Source organism: Bubalus bubalis, chromosome 9 (genome assembly GCF_019923935.1).
Source record: "Bubalus bubalis isolate 160015118507 breed Murrah chromosome 9, NDDB_SH_1, whole genome shotgun sequence".
Classification (NCBI taxonomy): Eukaryota; Metazoa; Chordata; class Mammalia; order Artiodactyla; family Bovidae; genus Bubalus; species Bubalus bubalis.
The window spans coordinates 95,505,556-95,523,501 of record NC_059165.1 but is presented as its reverse complement, the minus strand read 5'-3'; the positions used below and the strand labels follow the sequence as shown (position 1 = coordinate 95,523,501).

The following is a 17,946-nucleotide window of genomic DNA, read 5'->3' as shown; positions in this document are numbered from 1 at the left end:
ACCGCCGCGGAAGTCCAGCTACCCTTGCATGGACAGTGGGCTGATAACCAGGAGAAGCGGCGACAGCGGCAGACAACGGGCTCCTCTGGGCTCAGACCTGGCCTCTCTACCCTGAGCTGCCCCCGAGTCAGACCCACCTCCTATGGGCAATGATCCAGTCCTCAGTGTACATTTCCACCGCAGCTCTCACCTGGGCATCCATCTTTCTGCACAAAATATAATCAGGGTAAACAAAAGCAGAGAAGTGAAGGTGTCCGTCACTTCAGTCATGTCCGACTTTGCAAACCCCATTGACTGCAGCCCAACAGGCTCCTCTGTCCATAGGCTTCTCCAGGCAAGAATATTGGAGTGGGTTGCCATGCGCTCTTCCAGGGGATCTTCCCAACCCAGGAATCGAACCCAGGTCTGTCACACTGCAGGCAGTTTCTTTACTGTCTGAGCCATCAAGGAGCCCCACACAGAAGCAGGACCCAGTGTTAAATCTTTCCAGCGGCCTGTCCTTCTGTCTTTTTCAGGGATATAGAGGTAAAGGCTCAGAGAGAGAAGGGGACTTGTCCAAGGTCACATAGCCAAGCCAGAAGCTGAACTCAGGGCTCTTGGGAGCTTGGTGGGAGAGGGGCTGTTGATGTGGGGTACAGAGGCAGCGTGGGGATACAGACAGGGAGGGTGCGGGGCTCGACGCACCCGTCCTCGGGGATACCGGGCTCCGTGGTGCGGCATTCCCGGGGCTGCAGCAGTAGCTCTAGGTCATCAGCTGGAAACTCGACCAGATCCCGGAGAGGCCCAGGCTCTACATCCGGCGGCCGGCTCAGAAGCACATCCTCAAAATCCAGGGGCTCAACGACTTCAGTCAGTGGGACCTGAGGTGGAGCAAAGTGGCTGTGACCCGGGCCTCGGGGTTGGGGGCTGGAGGCTGAGTGTGGGCTTGGGCTGGCCTCAGACAACCAAGGGGGCGGTAGGAGCCATGGAGGGTGTTGGAGTGGTAGGAGGGGCCCTGGAGGAGCCGCAGGGGACAGTGAGTGACCTCAGCCACTCCACCCCCACCCCAGCTGGGCCGGGTCCCTCTTTCCAGGCAGGAAATCACACCCTGTGCCTGGAAGGGCAGGAAACTCCTGGTGGAAGGAAAGGCCTGTGGACTGCAGCAAAGAAAGAGACAATTCCTAAGGCCCTGGGGGCGAGAGAGCCCCACCCCCTCCCTTGCTGCAGCAGCCCATTCCCCAGACCTCCCTCCCCAGCATCCCCAGCTGGGTGGTCCAGTCTAGACAGCAGGAGGTGTGGGCATGGGGAGGGGCGGGGGTTGGGGCTGAACCTCTCCCACCTTGACCACCCACGGGGCTGCTCCCTGCAGAGGGGGACCAGCCAGCCTCCCCATCACACTCACTGGGAACCGGAATGCGACAGTGCTGGGCCAGGACTGGGACCCCCCTCCCCTGCCACAGCTGGGCCCCTCCCAGGCTCATCTCCCCCACAGCAGGGTGGGTGGGGGAGCGCCTCCCAAACACTCACCCCCAGGGAGCTGCTGCAGCGCCGGCTGGAATGGGGAGAGCCGCTGCGTTCCCGGGACACCTGCTTCCGCACTTCGGCAGCCACCGTCCTGTGGGGACAGGAAGGGGACCATGGGGGCACGAAAACTTGGGCAGCGGGGCCCTGGGAACTGGGGCTTTGGGGCCCACAGATTCATGCTAGGAGAGGAAAGTCCAGGCTGTGGAAAGAAAAAAATCCGGCCACGGGCCAAGAGAACCCAGGATCCAGGATGCATAGATCTCAGCATAGGTGCCCCCAAGGCTGTGGCAGACACATCACCCCCTTTCCTCTTCCAAGCACAGATAAGGGGGGCAGGGGGCTGCGGCTGGGCAGCGCCTGGGGGTCACTGATCCCCGCTCTTTCTTCTTCCCATTTTCTTCTTCCGACTTTCTTCTTCCCACCGGGACAGGCTCCTAGATCTGCAGAAAGGTCTCCACGTCCTCATCTAGGGGATCTCTGCCCACCCCAACCCCTTATCAGGAAGGTGAGCCCCGTTCCACCCTTGCTAGACGAGTCACTCCTGCCCCTGAGCCTCAGTTTACCCATCTGGAGCTGCCCTGCCCTCACAGAGCAGTGGAGCTGAGCAGGGGTCCTGGTGTTCATACACACACCCTATCAGGGGTCTAAGACTGAGGCTGACGGTGTGTAAGAGGCCAGCACGACTCCTGGAGCACAGCCCAGCCACCAAGGTCAGTGCAGTGACCTTCCTGGGCCGTCTGCGTCTGCGCTGGCCTTCAGAGTCACAGCAGAGACTGAGGGGCAAGGGGCGAGACCCACAGGGGAGAGAGAGCCAGCATGGGGGAAGGAGGAGGGGAAGGAGGAGAAGGAATTGGGAACAGACCCAGTAGGGGCAGGGGTTCCCCAAACTCTCAATTCCTTCAGCTGAGCTTGTAGGAAGGGACAGCCATGCAGTTATCTGGGGGAAAGTGTGCCAGGCAGAGGGAACAGTTGAGTGCCAAGGCTCTGAGGCTGGACTCTGTGCCTGGAGACCCTTGCTCCCCGAGGGCTTTGTACAAACAAGACTAGGACTGTGCTGTCCCTATGAAGGCCCCGGCACTGGACCCCACACACAGTAGATGCTCAATAAATTATTTTCTTTGGCCATGCCACACTGCTTACAGGGTCTTAATTCCTCCACCAAACCCAAGCTCTTGATAGTGAAAGTGCCAACTCTTAACCACTGGAACGCCAGGGAATTCCCATTAATGTTTTTTTTTTTTGATGGAACGAGCGAATCTTTTCTGATCTCCCTCTTAGTCCACCTTGCCTAAATCTACCGTAAGTTGAAGAAAGCCCCTTATCTTTTAGCTGTGTGGCTTTGGGCAGGTGGGACAATCTTTCTGGGCTTCAGTGTCTCTTAAAATCAAGAAAGCAACTGTGGGAGATTCAGGCCTCAATCACTCTTTTCTCATTGTTTGGAAATCTGCTTAATAGAAAGTTATGCCCAACCCTGTATACGAGACAGCAAAGAGACACTGATGTATAGAACAGTCTTTTGGACTCTGTGGGAGAGGGAGAGGGTGGGATGATTTGGGAGAATGCATTAAAACATATATAATATCATATATGAAACAAGTTGCCAGTACAGGTTCGATGCACGATACTGGATGCTTGGGGCTGGTGCACTGAGACGACCCAGAGGGATGGTATGGGGAGGGAGGAGGGAGGAGGGTTCAGGATGGGGAACACATGTACACCTGTGGCGGATTCATTTTGATATATGGCAAAACCAATACAATATTGTAAAGTTAAAAAATAAAATAAAATAAGTTATGCCTGGAACTGCCTGGGGGTCCAGTGGTTAAGACTCCACATTCCCAATCCAGGTTCAATCCCTGGTTGGGGAACTAAGATCCCACATGCCGCAACTAAAGATCCCGAGTGCCACAAGTAAGACCCGGTGCAGCCAAAGAAATAAATAATAAATATTTTTTTAAACTATTGAAACAAAAAGAAATTAAAAGTGCTAAGGATTGCAAATGTGGCCCATGCATCACCAGTGAGATAGATGTGCGGGGTGGGCCCAGGTAAGACAGGTGTGGGGTGGGGGTGGGGTCAGTTGGGAGCTTCAGCGGAGTCTGGAGGCCTCTGAATTCAAATGTGTGTGGGTCAAACAGAACTCAACCATGACCCTGATTCAACGTGGGGTCTCTGATGTGAGACTGCAGCCTCCTTCTTTCTCTGACCCTGGATTCTATTTATTTTCTGTGTCAACTATTTCTATTGGATGGGGGGTGGGAGGCGAAGAGGGAAGACTAGCTTGCAGGAATTTCAAAGGATATTAAAAATCAGGGGAAGTGAAAGTGTTAGTTGCTCAGTCATGTCCAACTCTTTGTGACCCCATGGACTGTAGCCTGTCAGGCTGCTCTGTCCATGGAATTCTCCAGGAAAGAATTCTGGAGTGGGTTGCCATTTCCTTCTCCAGGGGATCTTCCCGACCCAGGGATGGAACTCAGGTCTCCTGCATTGCAGGCAGGTTCTTTACCCTCGGAGCCACCAGAGACTTGTCCTCAAATTCCCCAAGTCCCGGCCGCTTCCTCAGGAAGCCTGGGCACAGAGGGTTGGGGGTGATTTACAAAAGATGCTGGAACAGGGAACCTGTCTGTGCCCTGGGCCCAGCTGTTCTGCAGCTGCTGCTGCAAAGCAGGGAGGGGAGCGGGGGCCGAACGTCCAGCTTCATTTGGTCACTGGCCTTGGAGTGAGTGCCCCAGGGTGGGAACCCACTGAGTCCACAATGGCATGGCCATGGGAACTAGTTTACCGAGTCACAGAGCTCTGCACTTGGAGCTGGGCGAGCATGGGTGAACGACACCTCTTCTCCAGGCCTCTGGGCTTAGTGGTATCTGTTGTTGTTTGGTCGCTAAGTCGTGTCCAACTCTTTTTCCACCCCATGGACTGTAGCCCACCAGGCTCCTCTAATCCGTGGGATTTCCCAGGCAAGAATACTGGAGTGGTTTGCCATTTCCTTCTCCAGGGGATCTTCCCGACCCAGGGATGGAACCCATGTGTCTCGCATCTCCTGTGTTGGCAGGTGGGTTCTTTACTACTGTGCACCCTGGCACCCACCTCTTAGGAGCTGTTCTGAGTATGGGCCTGGCACACAGTAAGTGCTTAATTAAGACTTGCTGTCACCACATTGCCTCAAAGAGCATCCTGGGAAACTGGAATTTCTGACCCTGCTTTTGTAAACCAAAGGCGAGTGGGGCTCAGAGAGGGGTCGTGAGGCACCAGGGTCACACAGCAGTGCCCAGAATGGAACCCTGGTCAGCTGGGGGTCAAAGTCCTTCAGCGTTAGGCATGCCACGACGCCCGTGACAAGGAGCAGAGCCAAGGACAGAGACTGCGGAACACCTGCCCTTTACCTGCCCCCAGAGCGGTCCCATCCGGTCTCGGCCTTCAGCACCATCTGAACCCCGACAAATCTTCAAATCTATGCTATATAGATTAACCAGGTCCATACAGAGAATCTGGAGAAGGGAATGGCAACCCACTCCAATACTCTTGCCTGCAGAATTCCATGGACAGAGGCACCTGGCGGGCTACAGTTCATGGAGTTGCAAAGAGTCAGACACAACTTAGCCACTTACACACACACAGATACCCTGCCCTCCCACCATCCTGTGTCTCACCAAGCACAGCCCACCCTTGTGGATGCTCAGGACCCTCACCTGGAGTCATTACCCACTCCTCTGTCTCACTCCCACATCAGATGTGCTTCGGATGTCCCCGTGGACCACATTACAAAAAGCAGGCAAAATGCTGAGCTGAACTTAGTGGGTTTTCTCAGGAACGGGTCTCAGAATTTGATTGATGAGATCAATCTTTCTAAGGTGAAAACTTGACAACCTGATATGATTCTAAGAGGTGCTCAGAGGGGAAAGAGGAAGCAGTGGCATCTCTAGGAATTCATGTGAGACTGTGGACCTCCCCCTGCTGCTGCTGCTGCTAAGTCGCTTCAGTCGTGTCCGACTCTGTGCGACCCCATAGACGGCAGCCCACCAGGCTCCCCCGTCCCTGGGATTCTCCAGGCAAGAACACTGGAGTGGGGTGCCATTGCCTTCTCCGGGACCTCCCCCTAGGGCTGGTCAGATTAACAGAGGTCTACTCTTACAGGGAAGGAGGATGATAAAACCAGAAATAAGAATGACATAAGCCTTGGAATTTGACTTAAGTCTGCAAAAAGTGAGGGAAGAAAATGAATAAACACAAAACTATAGGGCTCTCTTGGTGGCTCAGTGGTAAAAAAAAAAAAAAAAAAAAAATCCTCCTGCCAGTGCAGGGGATACAGGTTTAATCCCTGATCTGGGAAGATCCTACAGGCAGCGGAGCAACTAAGCCTGTGTGCCACAACTTCTGAGCCTGTGCTCTGCAACAAGAGAAGCCACTGCGATGAGAAGCCAGAGCACCGCAACTAGAGAGCGGCCCCTGCTCGCCACCACTAAAGTCCTCAAGCAGCAACAAAGATCCCAGCGCAGCCAAAAATAAATATAAGTAAATAAATTTTTAAAATCTTTAAAAACACACACACACACACACATAAATGGGAACTCCCTGGTGGTTCAGTGGTTAGGACTCTGTGCTTACACTGCAGGAGGCATGAGTTCAAGCCTTGGTCAGGGAACTAAGATCCCACAAGCCACGTGGTGCAGCCAAAAATAAAATTCGAAAAATAAAACCATGAAGAGATTCCTCTTCATATCCCACCCTATACACACACCTCCTGGACTGGCAGAAAAATTGAAAGGCGAACAGTGAGTGCTGGCAAGGCAAATAATATGAGTGCTGGCAAAATTTAAGGGCAAATAATATGAATGCCACCAAGGATTAGGAATTCTTATCTGCTACTAGGGGAATCGCTTCGGAAAACCATCTGTAAATGAACAAGCAAAGTTGAAAACATGCCAACCCAGCAATTCCACTTTGAGGTGTAGATACTCAGGAGGAAATACATGGCTAAGAATGTTCACGGTAGCTCTGATCATGACAACCTCAAAGGGAAACAACTCACAAGTTCCTTGACTGAAGATGGAGAATACACAAGCAGAGGGAATAGTATGCGACGATGAAAAGGGATGCGTCTGACTTAAGCAGCAACACAGATAAGCCCTTCTCCTGACATCTCGCTGCCATAGAGGACTCGAAATTCCATGCGGTTCCATTTATGGGATGTTCTAAACAGGCAAAACCAACTCAGAGCAGACAGGGAGCTGAATTAAATGAAGAAATTATAATGCAAGTGGGGAAACGAGAGTAGCAGCCACCAGCCTGTTAGTTCCCTGCGGAGCAGAACCAGGTGCAGATCACCTGGGAAGGCGGCTAGAGTGGGAAGGCTCAGGAAGGTAGAGACAGCCACTGGTTTGATCCAAGTGACTTCTTCCATGGCATTTGTTTCTTTCTTTTTTTTTTTTTAAATTTTTGGCCGCACTGCAAGGCATGTGGGATCTTAGTTCCCTGACCAGGGATGGAACCCGTACCTCCTGCATTAGAAGCATAGAGTTTTAACCAGTAGGCCAGCAGGGAAATCCTGGAATTTGTTTCATAATTACTCTTTTAAACTTGGCATTTTTCTGAATGCGTATCATCCATCATGGTGGCTCAAATGGTAAATCCTTCTCCAATGCAGGAGACAATTCGATGCAGGAGATGCAAGAGATGTGGATTCGATCCCTGGATCGGGAAGAACCCCTGTAGAAGAAAATGGCAAGCCATTCCAGTATTCTTGCCTGAAGAATCCCACAGACAAAGGAGCCTGGTGGGCTGAAGTCCATAGGGTTGCAAAGAGTCAGACACAACTGAGCACAAACAATACAGACAAATGTTACTGTATGGAACACAATGTTCATTTTTTTTCTTTTTTTTCACTTGTATTCTTTAAAATAAAATCCAACTTGGAACGGTGACAATGACCATCACTTTTTTTTATCTGGATACATGGCTTGCAGGATCTTAGCTCCAGACCAGGGATTGAACCCATGCCCCTGCAGTGGAAGCCTGGAGTCCTAACCATTGGCTCTATGAGTTTGTATTTTTAAGTCGTCCCTCCAAATCTTTGTTTTAAATGAGCCTGTTCATTAGGAACCTGGGGGACAGTCTAACAAGCAGGTTACTGTGGCATTTGTGGAATGAATGATTTCAGCGAACAAGGAGATGAATACAGGCCTAGGTCTCAGCATGTAGAACCTGAGTGTCTGCTCTGCAGACCCTGTCAGAGGACGGCCGGAAGACTTGAGCCATTTGTTTGTGGTTCACTAGGGCCCCAGGGCTTCCCTGGTGGGGTAGACTCTGACTCATCAGTAAAGAATCCACCTGCCCTCTAGGAGACACAGGTTTGATCCCTGGGTTGGGAAGATCCCCCAGAGAAGGAAATGGCAAAACCCACCCCAGTATTCTTGCCTGGGAAATCCCATAGACAGAGAAGCCTGGTGGGCTACAGTCCATGGGGTGGCAAAAGAGTTAGACACGACTTAACAGCTAACGACAACAACACGGCAGCCCCAAGATCTTTTTCTGCTTTTCTCACCCTGAGCTCTACAGTATACATCTCCCAGGGCAAAACCCAGGGCCTCTGCTTCTCACTTGAGTGGAAGCCAGGACCCAAGGACACAGGGACTTGAGTGGTGAAGAAACAGTAATAACCTCCCCAAGCTCAGAAACACCAAAGGTCCAAGACAGAGGGACAATTCAGACACAGAGATAGCAGAATGTAAAAACTGCCCAACTGATATGCGTCCAGACACCAGGTCACAGCATCCTTCCCCTGTTCTGAACTCTCCATGGTTCCCACCTCACCCAGGGTAAAAGTTGAACTCCTCCCCATAACCCACAAGCCCTGTACCTCTTCCCACAGCCCCTTTCTCACTCTGCTCCAGCCTGCTATGTGTTTAGTTGCTCAGTTGTGTCTGACTCTTTGCGACCCTATAGACTGTAGCCCACCAGGGTCCTCTGTCCATGGAGATTCTCCAGGCAAGAAGACTGGAGTGGGTTACCATGCCCTCCTCCAGAGAATCTTCCCAACCCAGGGATCAAACCCAGGTCTCCCACATTGCATGTGAATTCTTTACCATCTGAGCCACCAAGGAAGCCTGACTGGCCACAGATATCTATAAACACACTCCACCGGCTCCTGCCCCTGGGCCTTTGCACATGCCCTTCCCCCCACATCCGGGCATGGATCCCTCCCTCATCTCCTTCAGCTCTTTGTTTACTTGTCATCTTCTTCTCCAGACCTTCCTGATCCTGATTCCTAGGTCTAAAGTAGTCCTCACACTCATCACCTCTCATTTCTGCCTGGTATGTCCTCATACTGCTTACCACTAACATGTAATCTACTTTATCCGGCTTCTCCTCTGTCTGCCCCATTGTATCTGCCCCCAAGGGTGGGTTCTTTTCCGGGGTGTCTCCATCAGGGCAGTGCTGGACACACAGGGTGTCCCGGCCCACGCACTAATACAAGAGAACCGCTTCCCTGCCCCCAGCAGATTCTGAATGCACTGCTGGAGGTACAGACCAGAGTGGTGGGGGGAGGCGCTTCAGCCCCAGAGAGGCCGACATCCCCCTCGCCGGGCCGAGTCTCTTACAGTCTCCAGTGACCACGGAAACGGATTCCCCAGCGCCTGGCGCCCGTCCCCTCCCCCGTCTGCCCACCAGCTGGTTCTGTCCCCAGCCCCCACTCCTTCCATTCAATCACCCATCCATCTCCAGCGCGTCCAGGCGGTGCTAGGAGAGCCTGAAGCAGGGCTGGGGGCGGGGGGACATCCACAGCTGTCCCCTTCCCCACCCCCCACCCGCCCCAGACAACTGGGCACGGGACCCTGGCGGGGAGGAGAGCACGGGAAACTTCCCGAGGGGGTTCAAGAGCTGCCAGGAACGCCATCCCCGGCCCCAAATTCCGGTGCCTGATACATTCCCGCCCCACACCCGGCACAGATGGGGCGGAAAGAGCCCCCCAACTCCCACGCCCCGGGGTTCGAGGGCCGGGAATCGGCCAGGAGCTGGTGAGGAAGCGCGGGAGCCACCTCCTCCAGGAAGGCCCCCGGACACACCCCCACGCGTCCCACCGGTTCCGAGGGCGGACCTCCGCCACCATCACGCCAGCAGCCCCGACACGACCCCCAGTCCCGACCCGCGCCGCCCTCCCTACCTCCCCACGCCTGCGCCCCCCGGGCCGGAGGAAGCGGGCGGACCCGGCGAAGACCCAAGGGGCTTGAATGTGGGACGCCCAGGCGGGGGAGGGCTGGGCCGCCCCGGGGCGGGGCTCGGACACGTGGGGGCGGCCCGGGAGGGGGCCCGACGGCCGCTCTACCTGTTGATCTTGTGCGCGAAGGCGCGGCGCTCGGCGGCCGCCATGGCGCCCCGCGCGTCCGGCCGCCGGCCTCGCCGCTGCCGCTGCCGCTGCCGCCGCCGCCGCGCGCACCGTCCCCGCCGTGACCGCCGCCGCCGCAGCGCCTCCCGGTTCTGGGCAGCCCGGGCTAGGCGGGGCCGGGCCGTGGGCGGGGCCCTTCCGGGTGTCCCGGGCCGCTCTGTGCTGCCCCTGCCGGCCGGAGGGGCGCGGGTCCCCCGGGCCGCCCTCGTGCCCTCGGGGCTGAGCTGGGGAAACTGAGGCTCTGAGGTGGGCAGGGGAGGAGAAGACAAGGGACTGGGGCGGGGGGTCTCTGACTCCCTCCCCTGGGGATGCTCTTTCTGCCCTCTGGCTAAAATCACTATAAGCACCATAAGTATCATCTCCAGCGTTTATTAAGGAAAGTCCTGTAGTTCTCATGTGTGGGGCAGGGGGTGAACTGGGGTGGAGTCTGGGGAGACCTATCGTTTCTTCCATTTTACGGATAAGTAAGCTGAGGCACCGAAAAGAAGGCAGAAGGCCAAAGAATTGATGCCTTCGACCTATGGTGCTGGACAAGACTCCTGAAAGCCCCTTGGACAGCAAGGAGATCAAACCAGTCAATCTTAAGAGATCAACCCTAAATATTCACTGGAAGGACTAATGCTGAAGCTGAAGCTCCAGTATTTTGGTCATCTGATGCGAACAGAGGACTCATTGGAAAAGTCCCTGATGCTGGGAAAAATCGAGGACAGAAGAAGAAGAGGGCATCAGAGGATGACATGGTTGGACAGCATAAACGATGCAATGAACATGAACTTGGGCAAACTCTGGGCGATGGTAAGGGGCAGGGAGGTGGGGTGTGTGTGTCCATGGGGTCGCAAAGAGTTGGACACGATTGAGTGACTGAACAAAACTGAGGCACGGGCTTCCTAGGTGGTGAAGTGGTAAAGAATCCACCTGCCAGTGCAGGAGAGGCAAGAGACTGCGGGTGGGATCCCTGGGTGGGGGAAGAGCCCCTGGAGTAGAAAATGGAATGCACTCCAGTATTCTTGCCTGGGAGAGTCCATGGACAGAGGAGCCTGGCTGGCTACAGTCTATAGCGTCGCAAAGAGTTGGACATGACTGAAGTGACTTAGCACAGCACAGTCTGTGGTGAGAGAGGCAGAGGGGTCCAGTCAGGTTCCGAGGCGCCTGCTAAGGGATGTGACACAGGACCTGGTGGTGGGATCTGCGAGAGCCAGTCGGGGAGGCTGCGCCATGGGGCTGCCTCCAGTGGAAGGAGGATGTGGGGACGTCTTGGCCAATATGTGGTCTCAGATCTCTCCCCAATGGTTCCTGTCTCTGTCCCACTGCAGCAGTCTTAGAGGAATTCTCCAGCCCTATTTACCATCTGCATATCCAGCTTCTTGCTCACCTCTCCGCCTTTGCATGCACAGGGGCCTCCTTCTGAAGGCCCTTCTAGCCCTGGTCAGAAAATGTCCTAGGTAGAATTGGGGACTGAATCATACTAGGGATGAGCTGTACCTTGGGGGCCTTTGCACGTACTGTTTCCAGTCCTGTGTGTGAAACTGAAAGTCACTCAGTCCGACTCTTTGCGACCCCATGGACTATACAGTCCATGGAATTCTTCAGGCCAGAGTACTGGAGTGGGTAGCCTTTTCCTTTTCCAGGGGATCTTCCCAACCCAGGGATTGTACCAGGGTCTCCTGCCTTGCAGGTGAATTCTTTACCAACTGAGCTACCAGGGAAGCCCATTCCTGCGAATGGGTGCTGGCAATACCCCTTCCCTTTTACAGATGAGGCCCAAAGAAACAGGCAGAGGATGAAATGGTTACATAGCATCACCTATTCAATGGACATGAATTTGAGCCAACTACAGGAGATAGTGGAGGAAAGAGGAGCCTCTCGTGGTGTAGTCCATGGGGTCACAAAGAGTTGGACACAACTTAGTGATTGAACAACAAGAGAAACAGTGATTTTCCCCAGTTGCCCAGTGGATCAGTGTCAGATCCTGAGCCCACAGGAGGGGGGCCTGGATGGTGGGGGAACACTGTAGCCCTGCCATGTAGCCCCAGGCTCCTGAGGGCACAGCCTGGCTTGTGGTATGTGCACAAGTGTGTCAGCAGCCCACACACCTGCCCCAGTTGTCCAGCCACTGTGGCTTGGGAGGCGCCCGGTGTAACCCCACCCATCACTCCCTGCCTCACCGCACCCTCAACGCAACCTGCAGTCTGGCAGGCTAAAGTCCCCACCTTGCCTTCAGGCTGCTGGGAGCTGCTGGGCTGGAAGCAGGAAGGTGAGCAAAGACTGGCAGGTTTCTCCACTCCTCTCTGCCTCTTCCCAGCCCAGGCCTCATCCTACCTGGTCCCCCGCTCCTGCCCTCACGCCTCCATGGTCAGAAGGAGCCGGCGAACCCTGGAATCAGGTCCCTCCTCTGCTTAGAATCTCCTTCATGGCTCCCACTTCATTCAGAGTAAAAACCAAAGTCCTCGCTGTGGCCCACAAAGGCTCTGGCTCTGATCACGACATCAGCCTGCCCTTCCCTCCTCCCACTGTCTCCCATAATCACGCCACCCCGGCTGCCTACCTTCTCCACCTGGCTCTAAGCTTTAGGCGCAGCTCTCTTTCAGGGCTTTTGTATGTGCTGTTTCCCTCCGCACAAGTGGGTGCTGTCCCATACCCCTTGTACAGATGAGGAGACTGAGACCCAGAGGGGCAGAATGACTTGTCCTATTTCACCGAGTGAATCAGTTTCAGATCTGTCCTTCCAGATCTGTGGCCCAGGGAGCCTGACTCCTAAGTGCTTTTCTCTAAATACCAGTTGGGGGACTTCCCCAGCGGTCCAGTGGCTAAGACTCCACATTCCCAATGCAGGGGGTCTGGATTCAATCTCTGGTCAGGGAACTGGTCCCACATGCCGCAACTGAGAGTTCACATGAGGCAACTAAAGATCCTGCATTCTACGACTACCCACTCCAGTATTCTTGAGTTTCCCTTGTGGCTCAGCGGGTAAAGAATATGCCTGCAATGTGGGAGACCTGGCTTCGATTCCTGGGTTGGGAAGATCCCCTGGAGAAGGGAAAGGCTCCCCACTCCAGTATTCTGGCCTGAAGAACTCCATAAACTGTATATAGTCCATGGGGTCGCAAAGAGTCAGACACGACTGAGCAATTTTCATTTTCACCTTTCTACGACTAAAGAGCCTGCAACAAAGACTGAAGATCCAGTGTGCTGCAGCTGAGACCCAGTGCAGCCAAATAAATAAATAAATATTTTTTTAAAAAGATAAATACCAGTCAGGTTCTAATCCAGGTCGCACTGTGTGACCCACGATAAATCTCTCAACCACTCAGCCTCTGTTTCCTTGTCTGCTCTGTGAGGGTTGTGGTCAGTACTAAGCTCCAGGCCCTTGTAGGAGTTGATTCCACGCAGGGGCCAGGTGGGACTATGAATTCTGCCTTAGCAAAACCAGATAACAGATTGGGACTGAAAGCCACGATCTTTTAACTGAGATCACACACCTGGTCTCAGGACTTAATGAACTTCAGGTTCTCACTGCCTCCTCGCAGAAAGAATTCAGTGAGAGACAAAGTGATAGGTAAGAAGTGGGTTTATTTAGAGAGAAATACACTCCACAGAGTAGGAGCCATCTCAGAATGCAAGACTGGGACCAGGGGATGGGGTTTTCAGTTTTTAGAGGGGTGGATAATTTCATAGGCTAATAAGCAGGAGGAGCATTCTAGCTACTTGGGGGAAGGAGGTGGGAATTTCCAGGAAGCAGGCCACCACCCACTTTTTGACCCTGATGGTCGGTCTTGGAACTGTCATGGCACCTGGGGTGTGTCATTTAGCTTACTGTTGTGTTACAGTGAGCATATACTGAGGCTCAGTGTCTAGTGGAAGTTGACTCGTGCACCATCTTGGACTTTTGTGTTTAGTTGCTCAGGCATGTCCAACTCTTTGCAACCTTTTCAACTGTAGCCCACCAGGCTCCTCTGTCCATGGGATTTTTGAGGCAAGAATAATAGAATGGGTTGCCATTACCTTGTCCAGGGGATCTTCCTAACCCAGGGATTGAACCTGAATCTCCTGCATCTCTTCTTACATCACAAGTGGATTCTTGACCCACTGAATCATCAGGGAAGCCCCAGATCCCTCCAATAAAGGCCTTGCCCCAGCAACCTGCCCACCCCCATGCCAACCAGATCTGATTGGCAAGGCGGGTCCTCTTCAAGGTACCACCAGGCTGGACTGGACCCTGGCAGCTGCTCAAACAGGGGCCAGGCTTCACTGGTACTCCAGTGGTTAAGAATCCTCTTTGCAATGCAACTGACACAGGTTTGATCCCTGATTCGGGAAGATCTCACATGCCGTGAAGAAACCAAACCCATGTGCCACAACTAATGAGCCCACGCTCCAGAGCCCATGTACCGTGACTACTGAAGCCTGCGTGCCCTAGAGCCTGTGTTCCGCAACAAGTGAAGCCACCATAGCTGGAGAGTAGCCCCCGCTCACCACCACCAGAGAAAGCCCACATGCAGCAGCAGAGACTTAGCACAGCCAAAACTAAAATAAATATTAAAAAAAAAAATACTGAGGCCAAGTTTGGTGGGGACTTCAGCCTCCTCTGGCTGATGCTGGGGAACAGATGGTGGGGTCTGATGGTGCCAGCCTGCAGACCTGGGAGGAGGGATGGCACTGGCCCAGGTGGGAGATGCCTGGGCTGAGTTGGGGAGCGGCTGTGGAGATGGCCCAGAAGTGGGTGGGCTCTGGGCAGACTGACTTGTAGGCAAGTTGAATGTTTATGTGAGAGATGGAGTGAAACTGAAGACAGCTGTCTTCATGCTGCTTCCCAATGCTATTCCCTCCACCTGGGATGCTGTTCCACCCACACCTTGTCTGTTTGATCCCTTCTTCATCCCTTGAGTCTCAGTGAGGACATCCCTGCCCTCACGGTTGCCTATGCCTCCCCCGTGATGGCCCTGATCACAGTGTGTTTCACTGTCTTGTGTTGAGGTGAAGTGAAGTGAAAGTCGCTCAGTCGTGTCCGACTCTTTGCGACCCCACGAACTGTACAGTCCATGGAATTCTCCAGGCCAGAATACTGGAGTGGGTAGCCTATCCCTTCACCAGTGAATCTTCCTGACCCAGGAATCGAACCAGGGTCTCCTGCAGTACAGGCAGATTCTTTACCAACTGAGCTATCAGGGAAGCCCTGTCCTGCGTTATCCATGCCTAAAGCAGAGACATCACTTTTCCAACAAAGGTCTGTAGAGTCAAAACTGTGGTTTTCTCAGTAGCCATGTACAGATGTGAGAGTTGAGCCAAAAAGAATGTTGAGCACCAAAGAACTGATGTTTTTGAATTGTGGTGCTGGAGAAGATTTGAGAATCGCTTGGACAGCAGGGAGATCAAAACAGTCGATCCTAAAGGAAATCAACCTTAAATATTCATTGGAAGGACTGATGCTTAAGTTGAAGCTCCAATACTTTGGCCACCTGTTGCGAAGAGCCGACTCATTGGAAAAGACCCTGATGCTGGGAAGGATTGGGGACAGGAGGAGAAGGGGATGACAGAGGACGAGATGGTTGGATGGCATCACCGACTCAATGGACGTGAGTTTGAGCAAGCTCTGGGAATAGTGAGGAGCCTGGTGTGCCGCAGTCCATGGGGTTGCAAAGAGTCAAACACCACTTAGCGACCGAACAACAACAAAATTCCTGTCTGAGTTCCCCACCACCTGGTACACAGTCAGCGCGCCATAAATATTTGTCTCTCTTTCTTCTGTTCTCTTGATCTGCTGCTCAGTGCCTGTTCCAGGACCTCGCTATTTGAATCATTGTAGCGTTGTTTTGTAATATGTTTGCTTCTATCTTTGTCAGGGTCAAAACCAGCTGCCTCCAGACCATTGCACACGCTGTACCCTCTGCCTGGAACACTATTTCCCCTAATCTTTACCTGAAAGAACTTCAAACCATTCTTTAGGTCTCCTTGATCACCTCCCTCCCCTGCCCAAGTTGGGTCAGGGCCTCCTCGCCCCCTCGCTTCTAGCCCCTTGCTTTCCCCCTCACAGCCCTGATCACTCTTGGCTGTAACTGCCTGATTCCACGGTATCTGTTTCTCCTACTTACGTGTCAGTTTTGTAAAAGCAAGGACTTTTCTCTACCTTATTCGCTGCTGTGTCCTGAGTGCTTAGCTCGTGGCTGGACATACCGTAGGTGCTGTATAAGAGAATGAATGAGACAGAGTGGTACAGGATCCAGTGGCCAGAGGACTTTGATGCCTCCTTGCCGCCTGGTGCCTACTCTTTCAGTGTGGTGGGAGAAAGCAGCCTGATGGCAGGGGGTTCAATTCCTTTTTTCATCTTAAATTTTTACTTAGTTATTTATTCTTGGCTGCGCTGGGTGCTCGTTGCTGCGCACGTGCTTTCTCTAGTTGTGGTCTGCTGCCTTCCTGTTGCGGAGGCTTCTCTTGTTGCAGTTCCCGGGCTCTAGAGCACAGGCTCAGTAGTTGTGTTACTGGGGCTTAGCTGCCTTGTGGCATGAGGAATCTTCCTGGACCAGGGATTGAACCCACACCCTCTGCATTGGCAGGCAGATTCTTAACCACTGGACCACCAGGGAAGCTGAGATCAATTTGGTCAATTCCTCAACTTTCCAAACTGAGGGGTGTTGGGGGCATATAGGGGGAGGCTGAATGTGGGTGCCCACTGCCCTCTGGTGCCCACAGCAGGAATGGTGCAACCAGGACACTTGTTCCTGCCCCCAGCTCTTCTGCCCACAGGCAGAGAACCTTTTTGCCACAAGGGGAGGGGTGTAGGGGGATAAGTTGATAAGGGCAGGTTGGGAAAGAGGGGTACAGGGAACTTCCATTCAGCAAGCATCTCCTGACCACCTGCAGTGTGTAGGCCCTGGAGTCATCCCAGGAGGTGGTGTCATCACCCCAGGTCACCAGCCACAGGGGCGGGAAACCAAGGTGCAAAGAGAAACAGCCACCAGCCTCAAATCACATACTTTTGGGCGGGTCTGTCGTATTCGGGAAACTGCTCCAGGGGTTCTTCAAATGTATGTGCTCAGTTGCTCGGTTGTGTCCAAGTCTTTTCTACCTGGTGGACTGTAGCCCTCCAGGCTTCTCTGCCCATGGGAGGTTTTCAGGCAAGAATACTGGAATGGGTTGCCTTTTATTCCTCCAGGGGATCTTCCCAACCCAGGAATTGGACCCATATCTCCTGCTTTCTCCCACATTGGCATGCAGATTCTTTACCACTGAGCCACCTGGGAAGCGCGATTCTTCAGATGCATTTTGGCAATTTGGTGAATCACTTGATGAATGAATGAATGAAAAGGTGTCTCACAGTCAATGGTGAACTTATTTTTTAAAAAAACTTTTAATTTTGTATTGGGGTATAGCCGATTAACAATGTGGTGATAGTTTCAGGTGGACAGCGAAGAGACTCAGCCATTCATGTACATATACCCATTCTTCCCCAAACCCCTGTCCCATCCAGGCTGCCACATAACACTGAGCAGTGTTCCTGGACTATACAGTGCGCAGTGGTGAGTTTAAAGTAGGAATGGTCACAGGCAGTACATGGAGTCCGAAGAGACCTGGATTCCAGCCCCGGCTTGGCCACATGGATTGGCAGAGGTCGGGGATGAGGGGCTGTCGGGCCCTCAGCCTCCTTACCTATGCAACGGGGATGTTACTCTCAGAGCTGATCCTGGGGGCCCACGTTCGGAGCCCAGGAGATGGTGTCAGGAGAACACAGAACCTGGGAGATGCTGCCTCAGTGGGTTGTTTTTCCTGCCACTTCCGGAGTGGGGGAAGGAAGCAGGGAGCTGGCTCGGGGTGTCCAGGACTGCCTTGGGAGTGTAAGTCACAAAGACAAAGGCTGGGCCCAGGGAGGCCAGAGGGGCAGGCCACAGGCTTCCTGTTTTTCTTTGAACAGATGGTCAAGCCGCTGGACGCTTGTCTGTCTGGACATGTATCCACTGTCCGTGGTAACCCCTTCTTATCCCTCCCAGTGACACTTCTGTCCAGTTTGCTCATTTCTGGTGCTCTTGTCACATTCCAATGTCTGGGAATTTTCCTCCAGGGCTCCC

The 17,946-nt window shown here is 53.5% G+C and overlaps 1 protein-coding gene across 11 annotated transcripts in view; it reads right to left on the bottom strand.

The window, feature by feature from the left end:
- DOCK6 (dedicator of cytokinesis 6) overlaps positions 1 to 9,918 on the bottom strand; it is a 47,332-nt gene extending 37,414 nt beyond the window's left edge. For 3 of the 11 annotated variants that reach the window (XM_044948129.2, XM_045166712.1, XM_045166713.1), the window contains exons 1-4: positions 9,827 to 9,912; positions 1,507 to 1,594; positions 685 to 860; positions 138 to 206 (exon numbers count right to left, since the gene is read on the bottom strand). In XM_044948129.2, coding sequence (XP_044804064.2) covers positions 138 to 206; positions 685 to 860; positions 1,507 to 1,594; positions 9,827 to 9,870 — 377 coding nt within the window. In that variant the 5' untranslated portion in view covers positions 9,871 to 9,912. Of the gene's footprint in view, positions 1 to 137; positions 207 to 684; positions 861 to 1,506; positions 1,595 to 9,826 lie in introns of all 11 variants that reach the window. The other 8 variants (XM_025293486.3, XM_044948130.2, XM_044948133.2 and 5 more) reach the window with 5 other exon arrangements.
- Between the last annotated feature and the right edge of the window lie 8,028 nt (positions 9,919 to 17,946).